The 27,035-nt window shown below is 41.1% G+C and overlaps 1 protein-coding gene across 1 annotated transcript; it reads left to right on the top strand.

Annotated features, from left to right (window-relative positions):
- The first annotated feature begins 1,860 nt into the window (after window positions 1-1,860).
- Window positions 1,861-21,108, top strand: ASNS (asparagine synthetase (glutamine-hydrolyzing)). The gene is made up of 13 exons (XM_019927765.3): window positions 1,861-1,974; window positions 5,093-5,128; window positions 5,729-6,000; window positions 9,877-10,114; window positions 13,621-13,806; window positions 14,062-14,163; window positions 14,715-14,842; window positions 16,105-16,231; window positions 17,799-17,905; window positions 18,386-18,486; window positions 19,595-19,676; window positions 19,767-19,922; window positions 20,770-21,108. The coding sequence occupies exons 3-13, from the start codon at window positions 5,752-5,754 to the stop codon at window positions 20,977-20,979; spliced, it is 1,686 nt and encodes a 561-aa protein (XP_019783324.1). The 5' UTR covers window positions 1,861-1,974; window positions 5,093-5,128; window positions 5,729-5,751; the 3' UTR covers window positions 20,980-21,108.
- Window positions 21,109-27,035: the final 5,927 nt, after the last annotated feature.

The following is a 27,035-nucleotide window of genomic DNA, read 5'->3' on the forward strand; positions in this document are numbered from 1 at the left end:
ATGGAGAGTCCCCTCTTTCAAGCTCTCAGTGCAGACAATAAATAGGAAAAAAGTCTAATTTCAGGGTAATTCTCCAATATATGAATGGGGATGAAGTCTGGAAAAGAAAATATATTTTGTCCTGAATGGAGGTCATTCATGTTTTGTAAAAATAAGAGAGGCTATATCAACCCTTTTCTCTTCTGTCAGTGTCTCCAGTACAACACAGATCTTTTTGTCATTCTATTTCACAGGCAGAATGTGATGAAAAGAAAATGGCCTGTGGATCTAGACAAACCTGGTTTCACATCTGGATCCACAAGTATTAGGTGTGTAAATATGGATAATATACTTCTAACTGGGCCTCATGTAAAAATACCCAGATTGCAATGCTATTTTGAGTTTTGATGAGATAGTTGATATTGTGAGGATGAAAAGAAAATAATTTCCCTCCTTGGGTGCTATGGCTCTACAGAACTCTCATCACTTTAGTACTTAAAATTTCAGGACTAGAAGGACCCCCAGTAGTCTCTAACGTGCTTATTTTATTTATTTATTTATTTTAAATTAATTAATTAATTTTTGGCTGTGTTGGGTCTTCGTTGCTGCGTGCGGGCTTTCTCTAATGCGGCGAGCAGGGGCTACTCTTTTGTTGCACTGAGTGGGCTTCTCATTGTGGTGGCTTCTCATTGCGGAGCACAGGCTCTAGGCGCACAGGCTCAGTGGCCATGGCTCACGGGCCCAGCCGCTCCGCAGCATGTGGGGTCTTCCCGGACCAGGGCTCGAACCCGTGTCCCCTGCATTGGCAGGCGGATTCTTAACCACTGTGCCACCAGGGAAGTCCCTAATTTGCTTATTTTAAAGATGTAAATGTAAAGAGGTTATAGGACATATCTCATGGTCATATGAGTAGTCATAAAATTCAGACTGGAATGGAACTCAGTCCTTTCCTGAAAGTGAAATTTGTCAACGACCAAATGTAATGAGTAATCGAATTGAACTGAATACATGCGTCCACTGAGCCGATCCTGAGACCCAAAAGGTGAAGAGGTCGACACAATCAACAAGGTGACCGTCTGGTTGAGCGCCAATACAACCACATCAGAAGTCTGATGACGATCCATCACAAAATACAATTACACTGTGCTGTAAGTCCAGAGGGAGGAGAAATTTAACTCCGTCTGAGGTAGAAGAACATAATGAAATCTAATTTGCATTTAATAAAAAGTGGACTAGAGGGATAGGGATGGGGGGTGGGAGGGAGACGCAAGAGGGAGGGGATATGGGGATATATGTATACGTATAGCTGATTCACTTTGTTATAAAGCAGAAACTAACACACCATTGTAAAGCAATCATACTCCAATAAATGTTAAAAAAATAAAGATGTAGGACTTTCATGCCCCCAAAAATAAATTAAAAATAAAATAAAAGGTGGAGACCCATCCAGCTATTCCCATCTGTCTCACTATTTATTAATTTAGCAAATATATGCGTATCCACAGCTAAGATGCTCTCTTAGTAATAAGGAGGATAAAGCACTTCTAAAGACTTCACAATTAAAGATATGAGGGAGATCTGCTGCAGAGGGGATACGGCAATCAGTTGCTGATGGTTTCCCTAAGAACGAAACAAGTGCGGAAGATTAATGAATTGTCAGAACAGCAGGTAAGGTAATCCTAGGTGTCAATGGGGCACCTGGCCAGGCCTCTGAGGCTCTCCCTCAGCAGGTGCACTAACACTTTAAGAAGCAAGAAACAGAGCAGTTCCTCCGCCTCCCTCGCTCCGCATCCAGTCCTGGCCGGGCTAGCGCCTTCACGCCCTGCGGGCCACGCCTCTGCGCGCTGGTTGGCCCTCCCAGACGTGATGAAACCTCCTGCCCGCATTACAGGAGCCAGACGGTTATAAAGTGAGAGGTGAGGTGAGGTCCTCAGCCCGCAAGTCGCAGCCTGCTCGCTTCACGCTCGCCCGCCCGCCCACCCCGCTGGAGCCCAGGTAGGCCGGGCAGCCGGGGGTCGCAGCGCTCTCCCAGCGTGCCGTGGGGCTGCCCCGGGAGAGGGAGGAGGATGCGCAGCAGCCTGGCCTGCCCGACGGGAGGGCAGACGCGGCTGCTGCGGAGCAAAGGGGGCGGGGCCGATTGTTGCGCCCCTGGGAAGACCACCGCTGTGGTCCCGGAGGGGGGACCTAGTGACCCGCAGAGCCAAGGCCGTGCCGCTTTGGAGAGAAGGAGGCGGCGGTTTAAGTTGGCCATTTTAAATTTCATTATTTTGTATTATATTGTGTCGAAGTTTGCGGAAGTTTTCGCATTTCAGGGGACCCGCTCGGATGGCCTGGAGGATGCACGCGGCCCGAGTGCAGTCGCGAGTCATGGGGCGACGCGGTCGCTAGGTCTTGGTCCGAGAGGGAGGGTCTGCAGGGCTGTCTGTTAAGGCCCCGGAGGATACCCCCTCACCTCCGGCAACCTCCACCCCTTCACCTCGTCACCCCTCCCCCAATCTGTGTAGACTGCAAGACTCAACAAGTGACTTGCTGAGCAAATCCTGCCCGGAAGAGATCTGGGCACGACAGGCGGCGCGGTATGGGAAAAGGCAAAAGAAACGGGCATGCCTTTTCTCAATGGATATCTATTTTATAGGGCTAGTTTCAGATTAATGTTATTATTTTAATGAAGGGACAGTGTTTTTCCTCAGCCTGTGGCCTACATTATTTCTTTACCATCTATTGCCCGGGGTGCTTGATAGATAATTTAAAAGCACTGGTAATTCAACTTTTTCATTGATCTCATAAGATTAATTAAAAGTAATTTATGGCTTAGTAATATTCCATTGTATCTATGTGCCACATCTTCTTTATCCATTCATCTGTCGATGGACATTTAGGTTGGTTCCACGTCCTGGCTATGGTAAATAGTAGAGGTAGACATAAAAAATGGACTGGAGGACATGGAATGGGAGGGCAAAGATGGGGCGAAGTGAGAGTAGCATCGACATATACACTACGGAATGTAAAATAGTTGGCTGGTGGGAAGCAGCAGCATAGCATAGGGAAATCAGCCCGGTGCTTTGCGATGACCTAGAGGGGTGGGATTGGGAGGATGGGAGGGAGGCTTAAGAGGGAGGGGATATGGGGACATGTGTATGCACGTGGCTGATTCGCTTTGTTGTGCAACAGAAACTAACACAGTATTGTGAAGCAATTATACTCCAGTAAAGATCTATTAAAAAAAAAAGTAATTTAGGTCTTGAACCTGTGCAGGCGTTAGTTGCTGAAATCTTAAACTTCACCATATCACTTTGTTTTTAAGTATTGGTTTAAGAAATTAAGTGCTCTGAAACAACACTGTCCAATTCAGTAATCACTAGCCACATGTGACTATTGAGAACGTGAAGTGCTGGCTAATCCGAATTGAAATGTGCTTAAAGTGTTGATGATTTAGTAGAAAAAAAGCAATGTAAAATATCTTGTTAATATTTTTGTACTAATTACGTCTTGACATAATACTATTTTCAGTACATTGTGTTAAAATCTATTTGAAATTTCACTTTTTTCTCTTTTTAAAAAAATTTTTTATTATGCTTTTGTCTTTTTACTTTTTTAATGGCGCTACTAGTATATTTAACATTACACATGTGGCTCACATTTCAATTGGACAGCACTGCTCTAGACATTTATGAGGAAATATGGAAAATTACTGGGAACAGGTAACAGCAGTAGGAAAAAGCGTTGCCAAGTAGGATGTTTGCAAGTAAGACTGTTTCCAATAAAAATAATAGGTGATAGTTTTAATTTGCTTTTCCTGCTGGAGAAATAAGTGTGCTTTGCAATCGTTTGTCCCCCTGTTTCCCCTCCAATTTAGTGCTTCCTGAGTTTCTGTAGCATGCTTAATGGGATTCACTAAGCAGCATTAGGAAGACTTAGGTAAATGACTGACTAATCACCGCACATGATTTCAGAGCACTTTCCCAGACCATTTTTTTAGAGTCAAAAGTAGATGGCTTATTAATAGTCACCTCACTTAAACCTCAGTGAATTTTCCCAGTAAATCTCGAAGTAAATCCAAGCGTACCTAGCTTTGCAGATACTGCTTTTTTTTTTTAAACAAATTGAAGGTTTGTGACAACTCTGCATACGTGTCATTTTTCCAACAGCATTTGCTCATTTGCTCACTTCCTGTCTGTCACATTTTTGTAACTTGAAACTTCAGCAATCTGTGATCAGTGATCTTTGATGTTTCTGCTGCAAAAAGATTACTACTTGCTGAAGACTCAGATGATGGTTAGCATTTTTTAGCAATAAAGTATTTTTAAATTAAAGTATGTACATTGCTAGACATCATGCTGTTGCACACCTAATAGACTACAGTATAGTGTAAACATAACTTTTATATGCACTGGGAAGCCAAAAAACTCATGTGACTTGCTTTATTGCAGTGGTCTGGAACCAAACTGACAATATCTCAGAGATGTTCCTGTATCTGATTATGGGCTATTCGGCCAAATGCATGGGAGGGGCTGCATAGGACATGTGATACTTCATTTCCGAGTTGTTTTAGTTAATACCATTTTCCATTAATTGGATCTGGTCTCATAAAAGCTCCAAATAAGGCTTTGGTTCATTTAAATACAAATGAAATGTCTTCAGAGGATTGTTCCAAGTGATTGATGCAACTTGAATATTTATATTTTTTCTTGATGCCTTTTATCTAGGCATTTGCTGCAAATTTCCATTTAAAAAAAATACCAAAATAGTTTGCAAGTTATAGATATTTAGGTAAAGTAACTGTTTTGAGCTGACAGCATTCAACTAAAACTGCTGTTTATTTCACAGTTGAGAATTGAATTTGAATTGCAAAGTAATTAACACTTGTAGGAAGTAACTTATTTGCTTCTTGGCCTACAGGGAATAGCCAAATTGTTTTTCTGAGATACTGCTGTGTATGTCCCACCTCCTTTGCTTTCTTACTCACCAAGGTAGCTTTGAGACAAAAATGTTTTAACATTTTTGTCTTTTAGGACATTTTGATGGTGAACATTTTGTATCTCTGTCAACTTAAATTTTTTTGTTGTTATTAAACTAAGATATCAGATAATACTGCTTTCTCTTTTCTTTTTAGAACTTCTCTGATTGTGTTTGAATAAGTCACTTGGAGGTAAGCTAGAAGTAGTGAAATGTTTATAATAGCTGTGTATCTTAATGTTACACTTAGGCAGTATGTATGATCATCTTTTCTACCCACTATACATCTATTAGTACAGGTATAAAGCCGGCATTTAATTGTCAAGGAGACACAAGAGGCGACTGTAGTAATCTGGAGCATCTCGTGGATTTTTCAGGGCTTTTGGGATTCTGGGATGGAGAGAGTGGGGATGGGATCTCTGGCAAGGATGGAGCCAGCCTGCATGTGTATCTGTATCTTGGGTGTAAACCTAGGATACAAAACAGAATGTGGCCTGAACACTGCTAGCTCTAGCTGACCAAATCCTAATGTGAGAGGGATGCAGCCTTTGACTGGGGGCTAAGCTGCTATAGCTGGCTGGATGTTAAGGTCATCCATCTTTCCTGAATACTTGTAAGTAAATTAAATCATTCTCTGTCCCTGTGTGCCTGCCAACCTACTGGAAAATTGCTGTAGATAAGATAATTTATATTTCAGTCTTCGAAGTGGCTTATGCAAGTTTGGGGAATCAAGATTGAATACAGAATTGGATTGGATATTGAATATTGAATTTGTCTGTTTTTCTCTCCATAGAGAGCCCATAGCTCCATTGCACCATGTGTGGCATTTGGGCCCTCTTTGGCAGTGACGACTGCCTTTCTGTTCAGTGTCTGAGTGCTATGAAGATTGCACACAGAGGTCCAGATGCATTTCGTTTTGAGAATGTCAATGGATATACCAACTGCTGCTTTGGATTTCACCGGTTGGCAGTGGTTGACCAGCTGTTTGGAATGCAGCCAATTCGAGTGAAGAAATATCCTTACTTGTGGCTGTGTTACAACGGTGAAATCTATAACCACAAGAAGGTAAACAGAATAAAACCAGAAGCTATCTGGATGTGATTAGCCTCAGAGCTAGTTGGTTATAATAATTTTATTTTGTATAATGCTTTTTGCTTTCAAACACTTTCCATGTTCATTCTCATTTGCTCCAATTATATATAGAGAGACAGGGCACCAATGCACAAAGAGGTGAAATGACTTGGTCACACACACACAAAAAAATGATAAAAAGGATTACAGGGCTTCCCTGGTGGCGCAGTGGTTGGGAATCCGCCTGCCGATGCGGGGGACACGGGTTCGTGCCCCTGTCCAGGAAGGTCCCACATGCCGCAGAGCGGCTGGGCCCGTGAGCCATGGCTGCTGAGCCTGCGCATCCGGAGCCTGTGCTCTGCGACGGGAGAGGCCACAACAGCGGAGCCCGCGTACCGAAAAAAAAAAAAAAAAAAAGGATTACACTTCAGGTTTTTAACTCTTAGAATCATTGTACATATACTAGGCATTCTGAAAAAATGAATATGGAGCTCATGGATATGGGAGATCCAGTTTCAGTGTAGGTGGTCAGAGAAAGTCTCTTGAGGAATTGACACGTCAACTCAGACTTGAATGGACAAGGATTAGCTAGCAGGGCTGGGAAGGGCATTTTCGTGCAGAGGGAATAGCCATGCTTAGAACCCTGAGAACCCTGAGATTGTCATAAGTGAACAAGGGCCAGGTGGGACTGGGGAGGGCCAGAGCAAGGAGGACTTGGTAAGGAGGTAGAATATAATTCTAAGAGCAGTGAGATTTGAAGATTTTTAAGGCAGGGATAGAATTTAATAGTTTGTGGGTGATCACATTTGTAGCTTATATTTAATGCTGCCCTTAAGATGTTGCTGTTGCATAATTAATCAGGCAAAGGATAGACAGGTAGCCAGATGCAGTGGAGTGCAAGAAGTAAGACTTTCGGCAGCACTAAAATTGGAACAGCTTTTTTTTTTTTTTTTTTTTTTGCGGTACACGGTCCTCACTGTTGTGGCCTCTCCCGTTGTGGAGCACAGGCTCCGGACGTGCAGGCTCAGTGGCCATGGCTCAAGGGCCCAGCCGCTCCGCGGCATGTGAGATCATCCTGGACTGGGGCACGAACCCGTGTCCCCTGCGTCGGCAGGCGGACTCTCAACCACTGCGCCACCCTGGAACAGCTTTTTAATCTGGTGAAAGCATACTCTTAGGATGAGAGTAGTGAAGGTTTGGAAATTCTAACCCGAGGAAGCCAGATTTACTAAGAGCCTTGCAATCTGGAATTGTTTGGCTGGTGTTTCATAAGAAATTTTTTAATCTAAAATTTGCAAGTTATTTTTTTTGTCACTCTCCACCCCAACTTTTAATTTTGAAAATCTCAAATTTACAAAAAAAGAACAGAACATTGAGCATCTGGATGGAATAACTGTTAATGTTTTGCCTTTTTTGCTTTATCTCTGTCTGTATACACACACATTCAATTTTGGGCTTAATCATTTTAGAGTATACTGCAGATATTATAACACTTTACTCCTAAGTATGTAAGCATTTGTCTGCTAAGAATAAGGGCATTCTTCTACTTAACACCAATACTATTATTATACCTAAGAATCCATAATACCCTCTAATATCCAGTTAATATTAAAATTTCCCAGGTGTTCCACGAATATATTTATAGCTGTTTTTTGGTTTTGAGCCAGATTTCATTCAAGGGTCATATATTTGGTTGTGATTTTTCTCGGTACTTTTTGAGACTTCTTGATAATATGCCTATCATTCATGAGTAGGGATTTATATTCTAGTCACCCTCTGGCCATTTTTATCTCTGAATAATAGCTTTAGTCTTTGTTGTCGGCTTATAGGAACACTCGAGAATAGGCTTTTCATTTGAAGAGTCGTTATAGTTATTCAGCATATTCCTTTCATATATTTAATAAGGGCCTACTATACATCAGACATCAGTTTTATAGGTGCTTGGAGGTGAAATGGAACAGGAAAGGTAAGGGAGTTTCAAGCTAGTGGGAACAGAGGAGGGGGCAGTTAAAACTTCCTTATAAAGCCAAGTTGGTACCATATATGTGAGAATGCCAAGTTTGTATTATGGCAGTAGTAGCCTTTCACCTTAAATTAGGTAGGAAATGCCATGTTTTACTTGAACAACATAGCTGCTTTTGTGTATTTTGTTAAATATTTTGAAAATATTTCTTTTCTAAATTAGCCAAATATGTTGTGTTTTCAGAAGCAGAGAAGTTCCATTGCTTCTACCAATCATTCAGGTTATCTAGTGTGAGCAGCTAAAATCTGTCTAAAGAGTAGAACTGACATTTCAGGCTTATATAAAGAATGCTGCAACAGAAGCTTCAAAGGTCCCCCTTTTTTGGTGAAAATAGAATTTACTACTAAAGTCCAGCCAGCAGTTGGGAGTGGAGGGAGACTGGTCAAGGAGAGGAGGAATACGTGTGAAGGCTGGGCAAAGAGGAGGCCCCCTCCCTGCAGGGGGCATCAGAGGCCTACAGCCAGCAAGTCAAATGGCAGTGTGATTTCTGCGTGATGGCAGAATATGGGGGCTTTAAGCTAAGTGTGGCTTCAGGAGGGTGGGAAGTATACACGTGAATCATTAACCAGTAAGTTACCTGTAAGCTTTAGGCCAAAGGGCCATGATGATGATGTGGTGGTGGAGTATAGATTTGGAAGCTGTTGCTTGCTGAAATCATCGAATGCTTTGGGCTCATTTATCCTGCAGGTACTTAAGCCCAGAAGGGTGAGCAGAAGACCCCTTCCAAACACTGCCTCCTAGTGACAGAGATCATCGCTGACAGTCTCTCAGAGCAAGGAGAGGTGACCAGGAGGTGGCTTTGTAGTTACTGGAAGCGGCCGAAGCCCATTTTTGGACAGTTCCGTGCTTATAGACAAAAGGTTCACAAATCTATAGCGTGAGCATGGTTGTGGAGCATGCTCTTTACAGGTCATACACATATAAACATAGAGACTTACTTTTTGAAATTCAAAAACATGTTTTAAATGTTCAGATGTACCGAGCATTTCAACTTGATTTTGTTTATGTGAACCTCCTATTATCAGCCAAAAATATGAGTAAGTACAAAGAAAGAGGAACATACCAAGAAGTTTTCACCCTCACAGTTTGCCAGTGGTGAGGGAGAGCCACAAAGTTTGGGCCTAACTTAATTGAACCCTCTCTACATGCAGTGGGAATGATGGTCTCTTTGCTGTTCCGCTGGGGGATGTGGATGAATAAAGCTCCAGCATCATTTTATCCATCACTGAGAAGTAGCTTTAATGCCTCTGCAGTGGTGGAAGGACGGGATGCTATAGTCCTCCCCAGGACCAGCAGCTCTGTGTTGGACCATTTGTCTCCACCATTGTGATGGAATCATTTATTTGTCAGGGAATAGTGCCAAATGTGTTTGTCCTTTTGCTTTCTATTTTCATAGGAAGTCTGTGAGGCTGAACTTGAAGAAGCTCAGCTGATACTATATTCCCAAACCAAAATCTCACAGTTGAAGAAGACACAGTTTTAGTGTCCATGACACCTGGCAATCTATTTGCTTGACTTAACATATTTATGTAAATACACGTGTATTACATACACAGTATGTATATAATATACATTTCCATCCCTCCACGCAATACAGAGGTACATTGCGTCTGTATTCTGGTTATAAGAATGCAACTAAAATTTTCACGGGCTTAGCTTTATGTTATAAAGAACTTGTATGATTCTGAGTTCAAACAGGCTATATTTTTATAATGCCGTGATTCTTTTAAATCACTAATGTGCATGAAATTATAAAGCACAAAAATACTGAAGCAACTTTGCAATAAAAAAAAATTAGTGAATGCACAAGGATTCTAACATTTTTGTTTTGCTATTGTTTCCTTAAGCTGCAACACCATTTTGAATTTGAATACCAGACCAAAGTGGATGGTGAGATAATCCTTCATCTTTATGACAAAGGAGGAATTGAGCAAACAGTTTGTATGTTGGATGGGGTATTTGCATTTATTTTACTGGATACTGCCAATAAGAAAGTATTCTTGGGCAGAGATACCTATGGAGTCAGACCTTTGTTTAAAGCCGTGACAGAAGATGGATTTTTGGCCGTGTGTTCAGAAGCTAAAGGTAATGATAGAATTTTACTGTAGATTTTCATTATTGTCCTGATTCTGTGTTTTCTTTTAAATAATATTTATAAATCTAATCCAATGCATATTTACAAATGGGGCAACGCAGATTTTTTACAAGTGACTATGTGAGTCATCGACTTTCTGAGCTTTTCTTTATAAAGCCAAGGAGTTGGACTCTCCTTTTAGCACTTAAATTCTGTAAACCTTAGAGGATAAGTCTGTAGTAAAGTCATTTAATTTTTGTTGTGCTGATAGGCTCTGCGTCTGGTCTGATCCCATATGTATTTTCAAGTTTCCCTATGTCACATTGTAATGGTAGGGTTGGCCGGCCCTGCAGTTATTGCACTGTGGTTCTGTGCCATGGCTATCACACAGACTCATTTTAATTCAGCATTTTTTAAACAGCTTTATTGGTGTATAATTTACATGCCATACAATTCTTCCATTTAAGGGTGTACAATTCAGTGGTTTTTAGTATGTTCATAGATAACTGAAAACAATGCTTCGGTCAATTTTAGAAATTTTTTATCACCTCAAAAATAAACCCCATAGGGAAATCCCTGGCGGTCCAGCGGTTAGGACTCTGTGCTTTCACTGCTGAGGGCCCCGGTTCGATTCCTGGTCAGAGGAACTGAGATCCCACAAGTCTCGCAATGCAGCCAAAAAAATAAAAATAAACCTTGTACTCTTGAGCTGTCACTCCCCATCACTCCATATCCATCAGCCATTAAACTTCCTGTCCCCAACTACCTCCTCTACCCCATCTCCCCCCAGTCCCAGCCAACTGCCAATCTGCTTTCAGTCTAAGTGGATTTCCCTATTCTGGGCATTCCATATGAACGGAGTCATATCATATGTAGTCTTTTGTTACTGGCTTCTATCACTTGGCATAATGTTTCCGAGGTCTGTCTATGTTGTAACATGTATCAGTATTTACTTTTTATGGACAAAAGATACTCCATTACATGGATATTTGTAATGGATTACATTACAAATATGGATTACATAGACATTCTGTTTATCCACTGTTAATCCTTTTGTCAATTGATGGACAATTGGCTCTTATGAATAATGCTTCTCTACATATTTGTGTACAAGTTTTTGTGTTTTCATTTCTCTTCGGTGTATACCTAGGAGTGGACTTGCTGGGTCATGTGGTTTACTCTGTGTTTACAAATAGCATCAAAAAGAATAAAATACTTGAGAATAAATCTAACAAAAGCAGTGCAAAACTGTATGCTGAAAACTATAAAACATTGTTGAAAGAAATGAAAGAAGATCTAAATAAATTGGAAAGCATACAATGATCATGGATCGAAGACTTAACATTGTTAAGTTGGCACAGACTCCCCCAATGGATCTACAGATTCAGCATGACCTCTGTCAGAATCCCAGGTGACTTCTTCATAAAAATTGACAAGCTGACTCTGAAATTCATAGGGAATGGCAAAGGACTCACAATAGCCAAAACAATCTTGAGAAAGAATAAAGTAGGAGGATTCTCACTTCCTGACTTCAAAACGTACTACAAAATAACGATAATCAGGACAGTGTGGTACTGGCAGGACAGACATATAGACCAGTGGAGTAGAACTAAGAGTCCAGAAGTGAATCCATACATCTGCAGTCAACAGATTTTCATCAAGGGTTCCAAGGCCATTCAATGGGCGAAGAATAGTCTTTTCAACAAATGGTGCTGGGACAACTGGACACACACATGCAAAAAAATGAAGTTATTAAACCTTTACCTCACACCATACATAAAAATTAAAGTGGGTCAAACTCCTAAATGTAAGCACTAAAACTATAAATCTCTTAGAAGAAAATATATGGCTAAATCTTCATGACCTCGGATTTTGCAAAGATTTCTTAGATATGACCCCGAAAGCACAAGCAACAAAAAAATAAATTGGATTTCATCAGAATTAAACATTCTTGTACTTCAAAGGACACCATCAAGAAAGTGAAAAGACAACCCACAGAATGGAATAAAATACTTAAAAATCATATTTAGCATTTCTTGACAAAGTTGAGGAAGGCATTCATCTTTTATCTCCTAGCTAGATAAAATGACATCCTAAAATCTGGTCTACCTGCCTGTCTGCCTTTTTGCCTCATTCCTTAAATCACTTACTGTGATCGTATGGCAAAGAAGTATATATGTTATTTACCTAAAGTGCTGTTAGGGAAGCCCAGCAAAGAGAACACAAGGGAAAAGCAGACTCCATACTTCCACCGTGTCTCCAAAACCTTGATATGGAATTACGGTCTCACGTCCAATTTACCCTCTGAAATTTCTTGACTTGTGATTTTTTTACATCCTTAACACTGCCCTTTTCTAAACAACATGATCTCATCTAGAATACTGTACTGCAATAGTTTTCCTTTCTCAGTGCTTTTAGAATAGCCTATCAAAAACTCATTTGGTCATGGTGCTCCCTGCTTAAAATCTTGTAACTGCTTCTCCCCCTACGGGAGCTGTGTGGCTAGCTTGAGGTCTGCTAGCTGGTGATAGGATCTGGGGCTTGTCTGCTGTTTGAATTCCACACTACATAGTAGATTCCTGGGTCAACAAACTCAAATTATAAATCATAATAAGTATTCTGTGTAGATAGGCTTACTGTTTATAATAAACCACTGATTTTTCTTTTCTTTTTTTTTTTTTTTTTTTGCGGTATGCGGGCCTCTCACTGTTGTGGCCTCTCCCATTGCGGAGCACAGGCTCTGGACTCACAGGCTCAGCGGCCATGGCTCACGGGCCCAGCCGCTCCGCGGCATGTGGGATCTTCCCGGACCGGGACACGAACCTGTGTCCCCTGCATCGGCAGGCAGACTCTCAACCACTGCGCCACCAGGGAAGCCCCTGATTTTTCTTTTTTAATCACAGATCATGGTGAAGTCAAGTTGGTTACTTCCTGTGAGAACTTATTGAGGGAATTTAAATTACAATGTTTAACTCACACACAGTATATAATAACTACATAAGGGATAGATGTCTGACTTCTTAATATCTGAGTTTAAAGTACATAATGGTGGATCATTTGGCTTGTTAAAGGACTGGGAACCACAGCTATTTTCTTAAGATACCTCAGTGATGACAAGTGACTACCAGGATATCATAAAATTAAGTTTCAAGTCATTCTCTTTGCTTAATAAATGTACCTTTTCTTGTATTTGTTTGCTTTAGTGAAGAAAATCGATTTTTTAAAATCAGAAATTCCAGCTAGGGAGAAGAAATTGAACACTGAAGATTTTCCTATTGCTTTGAATTACTAGAAACCAGTGTAATTTTGCTGTGCATCTCTGTACTACTGTTACCTTTCTAGTAAGTAGATGGTAGGGTTTTGACTGATTATTTTTTTCCAGTTTTGCTTATGTAATGGACACGTATTTGTATTAAAGAGGGAAGATAAATAGGAAGTTAGAGGATACTAACTAATCATGAAAGTTACTGTGAAGTATTATCCTCCTTTGAATAAATTTATCTTTTTGAATATGTAGGTCTCATTAACTTGAAGCACTCCATGACTCCTTTTTTAAAAGTGGAGCCTTTTCTCCCAGGACACTATGAAGTTTTGGATTTAAAGCCAAATGGCAAAGTAGCATCGGTGGAAATGGTTAAATATCATAACTGTAGAGATGAGCCTCTGCATGCCCTGTATGACAGCGTGGAGAAACTCTTCCCAGGTAAGAAAGCAGAAGCCCACCCACCTGTTCCCCACCTCTCTCCCCAAAAGGAAAACTGTACTCTCACATCACTGGAATGATGTAAGTTCGAAAATCTGTTTCCTTTTTAATTTGGAGGTGACACATTGCAATTTGGCCAACTTCACTGTTGAGCAAATGCCATCATGATAGAGGTAGATGACTGTGTACCCATTTCAGTAAATAATTCAGCCCAGGCTTTTCTGCAGCTATTTAATTTCCTTTATGTGTTAATAGGTTTTGAGATAGAAACTGTGAAGAACAACCTCCGAATCCTTTTTGACAATGCCATTAAGAAACGTTTGATGACGGACAGAAGGATTGGCTGCCTTTTATCAGGTGAAGTCAGTTTAAAAACCTAATTGTATTTAGTGCATATTTAAGTTAAATGATTTATAGCTATCCTGGAGGTTTTGACTATAAAATACTATATGATTTAATCTTTCCTCCATTATAGGATGAAAAAGTTTTCTGTAAGTTGCTTTCAATATTTTAATAATAATGTAGCAAATTGTACATTGTACATTGTAGCAAATAATAATGTAGCAAATAATGTAGCAAAGTGATACTAATTACCAATATTCGTGCCAATAATTATATTGGCACGAATGAGCTAGTAAACATTCTTTAGAATGTTCCATGTCCTCCTAGTCCACCATCTTGATTCGAGTCCTAGAATGTGTGTAGTGGTTTTCAACCAATTCAAATACTGTTACCATTATCACAGATTAAATGTTAGATTTTTCTTATTCAAGTTGATTTTCAATTTATAAAACTTGGGGATTTTAAATGGTAAAACTCTAATCTTGGTGCTTAATAGGAATGTAAATCATATCTGTCCCTCTCTTATGTAAGGCCCATAACCACTACACTTCCTGTCTTGCTCATAGGTGGCTTGGATTCCAGTTTGGTTGCTGCCATCCTGTTGAAGCAGCTAAAAGAGGCCAAAGTACAGTATCCTCTCCAGACATTTGCGATTGGCATGGAAGACAGTCCCGATTTACTAGCTGCTAGAAAGGTAAGACACTGTCTTTGTCTGTTATGTAGTTAAGACAGACTTGTTAGTAATTGATGGTTCTATACTTTGCTGCTGCATTGACTTAGATAATTGTTTTGAATTAAATATATTAAAATGGAATGAAATGCCTGTTGAATATCAACTATGTTGTACACTGTATTCTGGGCACTTTTTTTTTTTGCGGTACGCAGGCCTCTCACTGTTGTGGCCTCTCCCGTTGCGGAGCACAGGCTCCGGACGCGCAGGCTCAGCGGCCATGGCTCACGGGCCCAGCCGCTCCGCGGCATGTGGGATCTTCCCGGACCAGGGCACGAACCCGTGTCCCTGGCATCGGCAGGTGGACTCTCAACCACTGCGCCAACAGGGAAGCCCCTCTGGGCACTTTTATCTATCACGACCCATGCAGTCCTCACAAAGACCCTATGATAATTCCGCCCTTTTGAGAGTTAGGGCATGGTATAGTGGTTCAGGCTGCAGGCGTTAGAGCCTGACTGCTGGTTTCAAATCGTACTTCTACCACACAATTCCTCACTTACGCAATGGAAGTAATAGTATCTACCATGGGAGAGTTTTGAGGTGAAAATTACATAATACTTAATATCAGTGTGTAGGATAGAACCTAGCGTGTATGAGTACTTAGAGAATGTTAGATGTTCTTTTTACTTTTCTTTTTTTTTCTTTTATAAAGTACTGTGTTTAGGGCTGTGGGCAGAGGGGACCTTGTACACATTCAGTGTGCGGGAGACCTCGTTCCCACTTTGGAGAAGCTTGCATAGAATGGCTGAGAAGGAGCAAGCAGGTGGTCCCAAAGCAAGCTGACCAATGCTAAATGAATCCACAATAGCCAAAGGAAACAGAATGAGGGGAGGGGCCATTTAATTTAGGAATAACATCCTGGATGTAAAATTAGGCATTGCAGGAGGGCCAAAAGGAGGTAAAATCAGTGTGAGGGGGAGTGGGGGGTATGCTTGTTAGGGTGAAGTCTTGGCGTGGGAAGAGTGGCTGGGAGCTCTACCTCTCGGTGGTCAGTGGAGGGCAGACACCGGGGGAGGCAAGGGAGCCTGACTAGGTGGGGCTTGTATGCAGTGGCCTAGAGAATCATTTCCCCTTATTGTGGTGGCCTACGGAATCATTTCCGCTTAGTTTGTCTTGTTTGTTTAACACCCTTGTTAATTCATAATGTGTTGTGAACTACAGTCCCGCTTCATTTTCAAGAGTAGTCCTTTAAAACACAAGCCTGTGGGTATTTCTTGTATAATCAGGTGGCAAATCATATTGGCAGCGAACACCATGAAGTCCTCTTTAACTCTGAGGAAGGCATTCAGGTCCTGGATGAAGTCATATTTTCCTTGGAAACTTACGATATTACAACAGTCCGTGCTTCAGTAGGTAAGGTATTTTATGATCCCAAAAAGATTTTTAATGCTGAAAAGGTGTAAGGAGTAAACAGTCCTGTTTCAAGCAGTTGTTTAAAAAACAGTACTCAAGAATGAACAGAGGTAAAATTCCTGTGTCAGCAATTGCTGAAGACAAGGCCATTTAAGAATTCCTGAAATCTCTTTTGGAGAGGAACAATAAATACATAGTTAAACTTGCACATACATGGTATCACTATTTATATTTCTTCAAAAAGTAGATACATATTTTTTGCACCACCTTCCCCCCAGTTTCTCTGTATAAAAGTTTCTTGGGCTGTATAGGGAAATAGGTCTACGTTGTAACTAATTTCTGTAAGGAATGCTCGTTTTAGATATATTTTGGTAAATATTCCATCATACGACTTATCAATCAATAACATATTGTGCAGCAAGAAATACGAGTTTTACCCTGTGGATACACACTGAGATTAGAAGCATACTCCCCATCAGACTGATCTAATTTTGCTGAGCCTCTAATATGCTACTGGCTTAGATATGCCTCTCTTAAGGGATGCAGAATCTGACACGACTCCATTGCAAAGTTTAGGGTCTGCATCCTCATGCTCTCACTTTGCAATAATAGTACAGAGGTGCTGTCTCTCCCAAGGAAGCAAAAATTAGTTCTTGAAGGGCAAAAAAATATTAGGTATTACAGTGGTTTCTGGCCTTCCAAAGGGCCACGGTACATCAGCAGAAATACGGTATTTCTGGTACTGATATTTCGTTGGTGAAGGAGATTAGGGAAAAAGGTCTAAAAAGTATCCCTAGGGAGGTGATACTGAAAAAACAGTTAAGAACAGATAGTGGTTTACAGGGATGTGGAGCAGGGACCAACCGCGGGCCTCTCACTGTTGTGGCCTCTCCCGTTGCGGAGCACGGGCTCCAGACGCGCAGGCTCAGCGGCCATGGCTCACGGGTCCAGCCGCTCCACGGCATGTGGGATCTTCCCGGACTGGGGCACGAACCCGTGTGCCCTGCATCGGCAGGCAGACTCTCAACCACCGCGCCACCAGGGAAGCCCCAACCAGCACCTTTTAATGATGCAGTATTCTTAACTGTATTTGACATATGCTGAATGGGGAGTAGGTATCAGAAAAAAAGCCCCGAATAAAAATTAAGCTACCAGAGCCCTACCTTTTAATTTTTTTATAGTGATACTGGTGTGAAAGTTATCACATCTAAGATATTTGAGTCATTGTTCAGCAAAATTTTTTAGCATTTTTAACATTGTTTAGCAAAATCTTCAGATAGACATTCTTGGTCTGAAAGCAGTAACATTTTAAAACCTATATATAAAATTGTGGAAGGGTTTTGGGGTGTTTCATCACAACAGTACGACTTTTGGATTACATACATAAAAAGATAGGTACCATATAAAGATATTGTAGATATAAGGTCATTCTTTTGCAAACTACTTTATATTAACAGAGAGTCTAGTGTGATAGCAAAGCTTGCAGTCATTTCCAGAAATCAAATAAAAGGCATTTTTGGTAGAGGGTTATGTGGACATTAACCATAATTTCTGTCTCTTTTTTAAGGTATGTACTTAATTTCAAAGTACATTCGGAAGAACACGGATAGCGTAGTGATCTTCTCTGGAGAAGGTTCAGATGAACTTACACAGGGTTACATATATTTTCACAAGGTAAGCATTCTCAAATGGAGGGATATTGATCCTAGGGGAAGAAAAGTATGAATTATTATTTACCTATTTTCTATCTTCTTTTTTGGTATAACAGTAACACTTTGAATGTCTTGTGAGGCATATCAGGAAATCTGATAGTGTGTGTATTTTGCGGGGGGAGAAAGAAGTCTTAATAATGTCAGATAATATCTTTTTTTGAACTCGTTAAGCCTAAGAATCATGTTTCTGCTCTTAGTCTCCTATGGTCTTACGGCTGTCGTACAGCATGTCATTTTATTTGTTCTAGCAGTAGCAGTCTTGGTGTGAGGGAAGGTACGTTTTATCAAGCATTTACTCCCTTCCCTAAGCTCTGTCGGGCTTTTTGTCTTACCCACCTTTAGAATTGGAGTTATGTGTACGAGTAAGATATAAAAACTGTTTCATGTACCAGAGGCAAAGCTTGTGGGTGTATTTGTAACTTCAGCTCTGTTTGCAAACTAGGCTCCTTCCCCTGAGAAGGCCGAGGAGGAGAGTGAGCGGCTTCTGAAGGAACTGTATTTGTTTGATGTTCTCCGAGCAGATCGAACTACTGCTGCCCATGGGTAAACGTGGTATTTTAGGAAGCGATTGTAAAAATAACCTCAAAAAACAAAAGGCTCAGTGGTCGATTTCTTTCTTTCCAGTTAGTATATGTTGCAAAGTATGCCTTCTATAGAGAAAATGAAGCTTGTCTGTTGGTGCAAAGGGATTAGGCTGAATCAGAGTGCTGTTGTCATGGTGAGAGGACATGGATAGGCGGTTTGAGATGGAGTTCCCATCTTGAAAGCACAACATCTTGCCCACTTCTGGGCAACTGAGATGGAAGGCACTTGCAGCTTTTTTTTTTTTAGTTTTTTTTAAGAGAAGTAAAGATTATACACCTTCATGTTGTGAGCGTTGAGCGCCTGCCATGCCAGTTTGATGCTGTGGGGACCATGTGTGGGGAGAAGGAAGCGAAGACGCAAGAGATTTGATTAGCTTAAATTTGGCTAAAGTTTTCACTTTTTAAAGCTGGTCATGTTGGAGAATTGAAGACTCTTACTGTACGTGATAAACAACCAGTATCAACTCTTTTAGTTGCTTCTACCAAATCACACTTAGATTAGAAAATAATATGAGGTTGGGGCATGAACTGAATTCAAACATTTTTACTACTAACTGATGAATAACTTACATTCAGTATAAACCAGCGTTCCACAGTGTTTCATCCAAGGTCACATCATCTGTTTCTTGAATCCTGGGGACTCTGGTTAGGACAAGCAGATAGGGTAATAACCGCAGATTAGCATTACCATTTTTAATAGGATGAGAGATGGTCTCACCTAGAAAAAACCGTGAGTCAGGAAAGTCCAGGCAAAGTACGTTCTTAATGATCAGGTCACTCATTCTTTTTCTGATTTTTGAGCTATTTAATAGTTTACAGAAGGGAAAGTAAAAGTAATTATTCTCCAGTAGTTTGTTTCATTCCCTAGATGATGTAACATGTACTCTGAATGAAGGTTTTTGTATTCATGCATTAGCGTAGGGCAGTTACTTAGGATTATAAAAATGACTTTATAATGTTAAGATTACTTAGAGGCTAAGTGAATTCCTAGGAAACTAAGTCTGCATCTAAACAGACTGGCACTAAATATCCATTTTGATTTAGATTTTCTTCTTTTCCTTTTTAAGCCTTGAACTGAGAGTCCCCTTCCTGGATCATCGATTTTCTTCCTATTACATGTCTCTGCCACCAAATATGAAAACCCCCAAGGTGGGTGAATCAAGATAAAAACTGTCAAAAAACCACTGATACTGGTTATATTTAGAACTTTCACTGACACTCCTTTTGTTTTCATGTCAGAACGGGATAGAAAAACATCTTCTGAGAGAGACCTTTGAGGACTCCAATCTGATACCTAAAGAGATTCTCTGGCGACCAAAAGAAGCCTTCAGTGATGGAATAACCTCAGTTAAGAATTCGTGGTTTAGGATTTTACAGGAATACATTGACCATCAGGTATCATGTCTTTAAAAGTATTTTCTGGAATAGGATAATTTGGGTGCAGAGGAGTAATCACGGTTCATTTTATATTTAATTTAAATGTTTGTGTCTGCAGGAGAGATGCCCTGTAAACAATACTTCTTTTGAAGAATTCTGTAAGAATAAAGTGGCATCTAGAATAGAGAGAGGAGACTTACCAGTCATCACTGACTTTTTTTTTTAATTTATTTTATTTATTTTTGGCTGCGTTGGGTCTTCATTGCTGAGAATGGGCTTTCTTTTTAGTTGCAGTGAGCGGGGGCTATTCTTCGTTGTGGTGCGCGGGCTTCTCATTGCGGTGGCTTCTCGTTGCAGGGCACGGGCTCTAGGCGTGCAGGCTTCAGTTGTAGCACGCGGGCTCAGTAGTTGTGGGACATGGGCTCTAGAGTGTGGGCTCAGTAGTAGTGGCGCACTGGCCTAGTTGCTCCGCGGTATGTGGGATCTTCCCGGACCAGGGCTTGAACCCCTGTCCCCTGCATTGGCAGGTGGATTCTTAACCACTGCGCCACCAGGGAAGCCCCCTGGCTTTCATCTTACACATTTTTGGGCACCTGTTGGGTGCCAGACGTTATTAGGCACAAATGAATCAAACACTTAGAGCCACCACTTAGAAGAAGTATGCATGTGAATGTTCCTTAAAGGTCACTGCAGCTATGTATATTAGGGTGTTTTAGCATTTTCTAAGTGATCCAAAGAGTCTCTCACACAATATACATTCATGCCTTTTCTCTTTTTGTTTTCTGTTTTTGTGAAGCCAGATTAAATACAAGTATTTCCATGCCGGTTAAAAAACCATTTCGCTTCTATCTTGTTATTCTTGCAGGTTGATGATGCAGTGATGGCAAGCGCAGCCCAAAAATTTGCCGTCAATCCTCCCAAAACGAAAGAAGGCTATTACTACCGTCAGATCTTTGAACGCCACTACCCGGGCCGCGCTGACTGGCTGCCTCATTACTGGATGCCCAGGTGGACTAGCGCCACGGACCCTTCCGCCCGCACTCTGACCCATTACAAGGCCACTGCCAAAGCTTAGGTATTCCCTGAGCCGTGGAGTGAAAGCAAACATTTCTTCTCATTGTGAAGGGTAGGGGGCTTGGGGGCAGGAAGGGTCAACGGCCCAGGCTTGCTTGGGTGTGAAAAAATAAAAGTCTTAAATCTGAAACATTGCTCTAGTCATTTATATTCATACAGCCCCCTCATCAGAGGTAGCTAGAAACTGAACAGCTTTCACTGTATCACAATAAGAGAGTGAGCTAGGAAAGGGGAAACAGTCTGATGTTTGGGAAGCCTCACACGCCCTTTCCTGGCAGAGCTACTGGAGAGGACTTTGGGGTCTCATGCCAGCGGGGCCTCCTTCCAGGCCTTGCCTCATCTGCGTGTGGTCCTCCTCTGACCTCCTCCCTTAGTTCTTTCTGCATTCCTAACAGCTGGCTAGTTACACTCTGGAGAGGTCAGTCCTTTGTAAGACTTTGACAGCTCTATTTTGTAAGATATGTTGACTGAAAACTGCACAGCCTAAAAGTTGAGAATTAAGTCATCAGAAAATCTGCCAAATAAAACTTACTTAAGCCCAGAAGACAGCCTCTCAGATTGTTCTGAGGGACTGGTCCGCAGAGGTAAGGGAGGAGCCGGGATATATAGTTTTTGCAACAAAGACCAGGTAGTCCAGAACATCAAAAGATTACTGTTAAAACCAAACATCTCAGGTTAATGAATTTAGTGCATTTCTCTGTATAGGAAGAGGCAAGAGTCTGGGCTAATTGAAATCATTCCTTTGATATGCATCTTAACGGTCTAGGGCCAGTATCCTACTTTTCTCCATCCTGAATGCCCTCAGGGTGCACAGTGGCAGGTGGCTGATGGCTTGATGGCTGCAATATCCTTTGCTTACTGATATGGCAGACAACATTTTTCATCCAGGGATAGTAATTTATATTTTTTTCTGTTGAGCCAATGTCTCTTCTGGAACTATCGTTGTAAAGCACGAGTCAGCAAACTTTTTCAGGGCTGGACAGTAAATATTTTCGGCTTTGCAGACCTCTCTTGCAACTGTTCAGCTCTGCCATTATGCTGCAAAAGCAGCCACAGACAGTATGGAAACTAATGGGCAAGGCCATATGCAAACATATGGGCATGGATGTGTTGTATTAAAACGTTATAAAAACAGGCAGTGGGCTGGATTTGGCCCATTGGCCATACTTTGCCAAGCCCTGTTCTAGAGCCAGGCATTTCTGATAAAAGGAAAAAGCATTCCAAAACTAGTTGGAAGAAGAGAAGATATAACAAGGAAACATTCAATGAACAGGTAGAATTTCATTTGACGGCTCATTGGTTATTTAGGGACAGGATTTTGAAATATATTTTAAAGATGAATTTAGTTATTACAAATTTTTGAAGAGGAAACTGCTGATGCACAGGTAAATAAAAGACTGCTTCATGGGAAGAGTGAGTAGCCCAGGAATTTCGCTGGTAAGTTGGAAGTTGGGGACTGTTTAAGCCTACCTGTTGGCCTTCACTTATTTTTAAAAAGTCTAAACATTCTCTGACATAAATCATGCCAATGTTATCTTAGGTCAGTCTCCCAAAGCAATAGAAATAAAAGCAAAAGTAAACAAATGGGACCTAATCAAATGCGCAGACTTTTGTACAGCAAAGGAAACCATAAAACAGACAACCTACAGAATGGGAGAAAATATTTGCAAATGATGTGACGGACAAGGGTTTAATTTCCAAAATAAGCAGCTCATACAACTCAGCAACAACAAAAAAAACCCAACTGAATAATGGGCAGAAGACCTAAATAGACATTTCTCCAAACAAGACATAGAGATGGCCAACAGGCACATGGAAAGGTGCTCAACGTCGTCGCTGGTTATTAGAGAAATGCAAATAAAAACTACAATAAGGGACCACCTCACACTGGTCAGAATGGTCATCATTAAAAAGTCTACAAACAAATTCTGGAGAGGGTGTGGAGAGTAGGGAACCCCCCTACACTGTTGGTGGGAATGTAAATTGGTGCAGCCACTATGTAGAACAGTATGGAGGGTCCTTGAAAAACTAAAAGTAGAACTACCATATGACCCAGCAATCCACTCCTGGGCATAAACCCAGACAAAACTAATTTGAAAAGGTACATGCACCCCAATGTTCAAAGCAGCACTATTCACAATAGCCAAGACATGAAAACAACCTAAATGTCCATCAACAGAGGAATGGATAAAGAAGATATGGTACTTATATGCAATGGAATATTAGTCATAGAAAAAGAATGAAATAATGCCATTTCCAGCAACATGGATGGACCTGGAGATTATACTAAATGAAATCAGAAAGACAAATACCATATGATACAAGTTACATGTGGAATCTAAAATATGACACAAATGAACTTATCTACAAAACAGAAACAGACTCACAGACATAGAGAACAGACTTGTGGTTTCCAAGGGGGAGGGAGGTAGGAGGTAGGGGAGGGATGCACTGGGAGTTTGGGATTAGCAGATGCAAACTATTTATATAGAATGGATAAACAAGGGAATTATCTTCAATATCCTGTGATAAACCAGAATGAAAAAGGATATGAAGAATAATGTATTAATATGTCTAACTGAATCACTTTGCTGTACAGCAGAAATTAACACAATATTGTAAATACTTGAATAAAATAAATTTTTTAAAGTCTCTAGAAAGCTGAGGAAATGTCATTAATTAATATTGGGTGACTGTTAATGATAATCTTGTATTTGTAAGTGCTTGAATTGCTTAAACCCGGCATGATTTGATGCCAGGCATGTCCATTCATGGTGCAGCCTCACCCGGCCAAGCTAAGTGACACTAGAAATGCTTGGGAGACTTAGCTGATAGTGATTACCCAGGGTGCACTGCAAGATTAAGGTATGCCGTAAACCACAAACTACCAGTTTTTGAGGGTATGAGCTTGGGCTTCAGATTTTTAACTTTAGTGACTCTGTGATCTGGTGTGGTTTTAGATACCACCCAAAAGTTTGACAGTAGAGATACTCAGTCCTGCAGGTCAACCATGACTGCAGCAACTCGCTAGATGACAAACTGCCTGTGAGACCTACATAATGTGCTAGGCACATGGTCTAAAGCGAGCCTTTTCTTCTGCAACTAAAGTAGCTGAAGAAACTGTAGCCACTGGGACATGTGCACATGACTTAGCAGCTACATACAGGCCAAGCCTGCTTTCCTGGACTTTTCTGATATTGATGACTCAGTGCTAAGGAGGCACGTGGTTTCTAATCCACACAGCACTGTTACCAACAGATAATCCAATCCCTTCAGCAGAAACTAAAAGATTCTTAGCTGATCTTGTCCTGCCTTTTCAACCTCATTCGCACACCTTAGTGGATGATGTGCCCTTTTAGAGTTGTTTGTTTGTTTGTTTTTCTTAATGAAATAATGTTATTTGCAGCAACATGGATGGACCTAGAGATGATCATACTGAGTGAAGTAAGTCAAACAGAAAGATAAACACTGTGTGATGTCACTTATATGTGGAATCTTTAAAATAATACAAATGAACTTATTTACGAAACAGAAAGACTCACAGACATAGAAAACAGACTTAGGGTTACCAAAGGAAAAAGGGGGAGGGGAAGGGATAAATTAGGTATTAACAGATATACACCACTATATAGAAAATAAATAACAGTGATTTACTGTATAGCACAGGGAACTATATTCAATATCTTGTAATAACCTATAATGGAAAAGAATCTGAAACATATGTATATGAGAATGTACATATATATATATATATAATTGAATCACTTTGCTGTACACCTGACACTAATATTGTAAATCAACCATGCTTCAATTTAAAAGATTTTTTCACCTTAATACTGTAGAAAGCTTACTTTATAGTTTTGATAGCAAGATGTATTTCCATTAAAAAAAAATGAAATATTAGAAACACCTCAATCCTACTGCTGTTTTCAATAGTTTTAACATTTTCTTGCAGATCTTTAGCTGTAAAAGCACAGCTGTACCTATGCAAGAATATGATCTTAGTTAAATAAGGCCTCAAAGCTTCTTAAATCCTTTACAAGGAAAATAGAAAAAGGAACTAACCTTGGGCCTGCTGGTGTCAGACCATTGTGTGAACACCTTGTCGAAGCCTCAGAGCCTTCTCCTCGATACCTCCTGCCTTGGGGTTGCCTTAGTTTGGTCTCGAGTCTGAGATAACAGATTCCTGGAGTGGGTCCCCATGGGGGGGAAAAGCTGGCCACAGGGAGGCAGTTCCATATGGCTCTAAGCCTGTGCAGTGGATAAATCACAACATCAAGCACGTACCTACCAACTGTTGTAGTACTTTATTGCATTAGCTCATTTAGTGAGTTAACCCTCATTCTGAGGAAGCGTGGCAGATTTTATTTTCTAAAAGTGGCCACAGCAGTATTTCTGGTCTCACAGACTGCCAGAGACTTGCTGTGCCCTTGAAGAAGCAGTGTGCTTCCCCTCTTCTTGAGCCTGGGAAGAATTTTATGATTGCCTTGACTGGTAGAATCTACTAGAAAGTGACCTCTGAGGATAGGTCACAAAAGGTGAATCGGCCTCTGCTTTCTCTCTCTCGATGTGTGTCATAAGGAAGCCCGGGCCACACGGAGAGGCCATGTGTAAGAGGGCTGACAGCCCCAGCCATGGTCTCGGTCAATGTCAATCACCAGGAGTGGGGTGAGTGAACCCCCAGATGATTCCAGCTCCTAGTCTGAGCCTTCCAGCTGAGGCCCCCTTCATGGGGAGCAGAGATAAGCCATCCCTGCTGTGCTCCATCCAAATTCCTGACTCATCAATCCATGAGCCTAATAAATGGTTGTTGGACACCATTACATTTTGAGATGGTTTCTTACACAGTCATAGTAGCTGGCACAGGTAAGCACTATTACGTCTATTTTACACAGGTTAAGTCACTTGCCCAAATCATTCAGCTAATTACTAAGTGGTGGAGCCCCAAGTTAGCCAGACAGATTGGCTCTAGAGTCTTTGTGGTGTTCTTTCCAGACTATCTTCCCAATACCAGCATGGAAGTACAGCCCGGGTCTCAGCTGTGAATTAGGAACTGGGGGAAAGGGGCTTCTCTAGAGTTGAGTTGGGAGCAGAAGCAGGGAGAGATGGGTTACCTCCCAGGCGAGCCAGTGACGCTAATCATTTTCTGTAAAGGACTAGGTTAGATGATGAGAAAACAATCCCAAATTTTCAGTGCATTACCACAACAAAAGTCATCTCTTGCTCAAACTGTATGTTCATCTGGGTCTCTGGGGGGGCTCTGCTCATTGTTGAGGGGGTTATAATCACTCTGGGACTCAGCTGATGGAGACACAATCTTGACACATACTTCCAAGACCAGCAAGGCAGGGGACAAAGACAGTGGTGACTCATGTACCGTGACTTAGAGCTTCCACCTGCAGAGATACATCACTTTTCCAAACATTTTATGGGCCAAAGCAAGTCACTTGACCACTCCTAACTTCAAGGTTGCATGTACCAGAAAGGGAAATGAAATATGTATTTGGAGAACAGTACTAATGACTCCCCAAATCCACCCTTCAGTCACCAAATAGTTCACTATCTTTCATACACACAAAATACAATCATCAAGAGTGATTTTCAAGAGTGACAACCCAAGAATTCCATCTTGTCATGGCCATATGCCCAGAGTTGAGGATTTCTGGGTGATGGGCTGATGTACAAGGTGGCTCCTCTTCATAAACTTATAAGAAAATTTACATGCTCCCTACCTGTTCAATATACAATAGAAGAGGAATAAAATAACAACAACAAAACATATACTCCTCTTTGAAAAGGAAAGGACGGGAGGCATACAGCAAACCCTGGTGGGTAGCAATTCTGACACCCTGCTCACCAGTCATTTTGAGGGCCCTCCCCCAGAGGCTCCAGCAGAAAACTGCCCCTCAAGGATCAGCAGCAGGTAAGACATCACTGTGTGGCCAGGAGGAGGCAGGAGTGAGAGAGCTGGTGGAAGTGGGGAACGCTTTCACGGGGGAAGGCTGATTTCTAGCAATAAAGTTAAGCTAACTCATGCTGTCCTAATTTTGGTTACCC

This window comes from Tursiops truncatus, chromosome 9, assembly GCF_011762595.2.
Source record: "Tursiops truncatus isolate mTurTru1 chromosome 9, mTurTru1.mat.Y, whole genome shotgun sequence".
Classification (NCBI taxonomy): Eukaryota; Metazoa; Chordata; class Mammalia; order Artiodactyla; family Delphinidae; genus Tursiops; species Tursiops truncatus.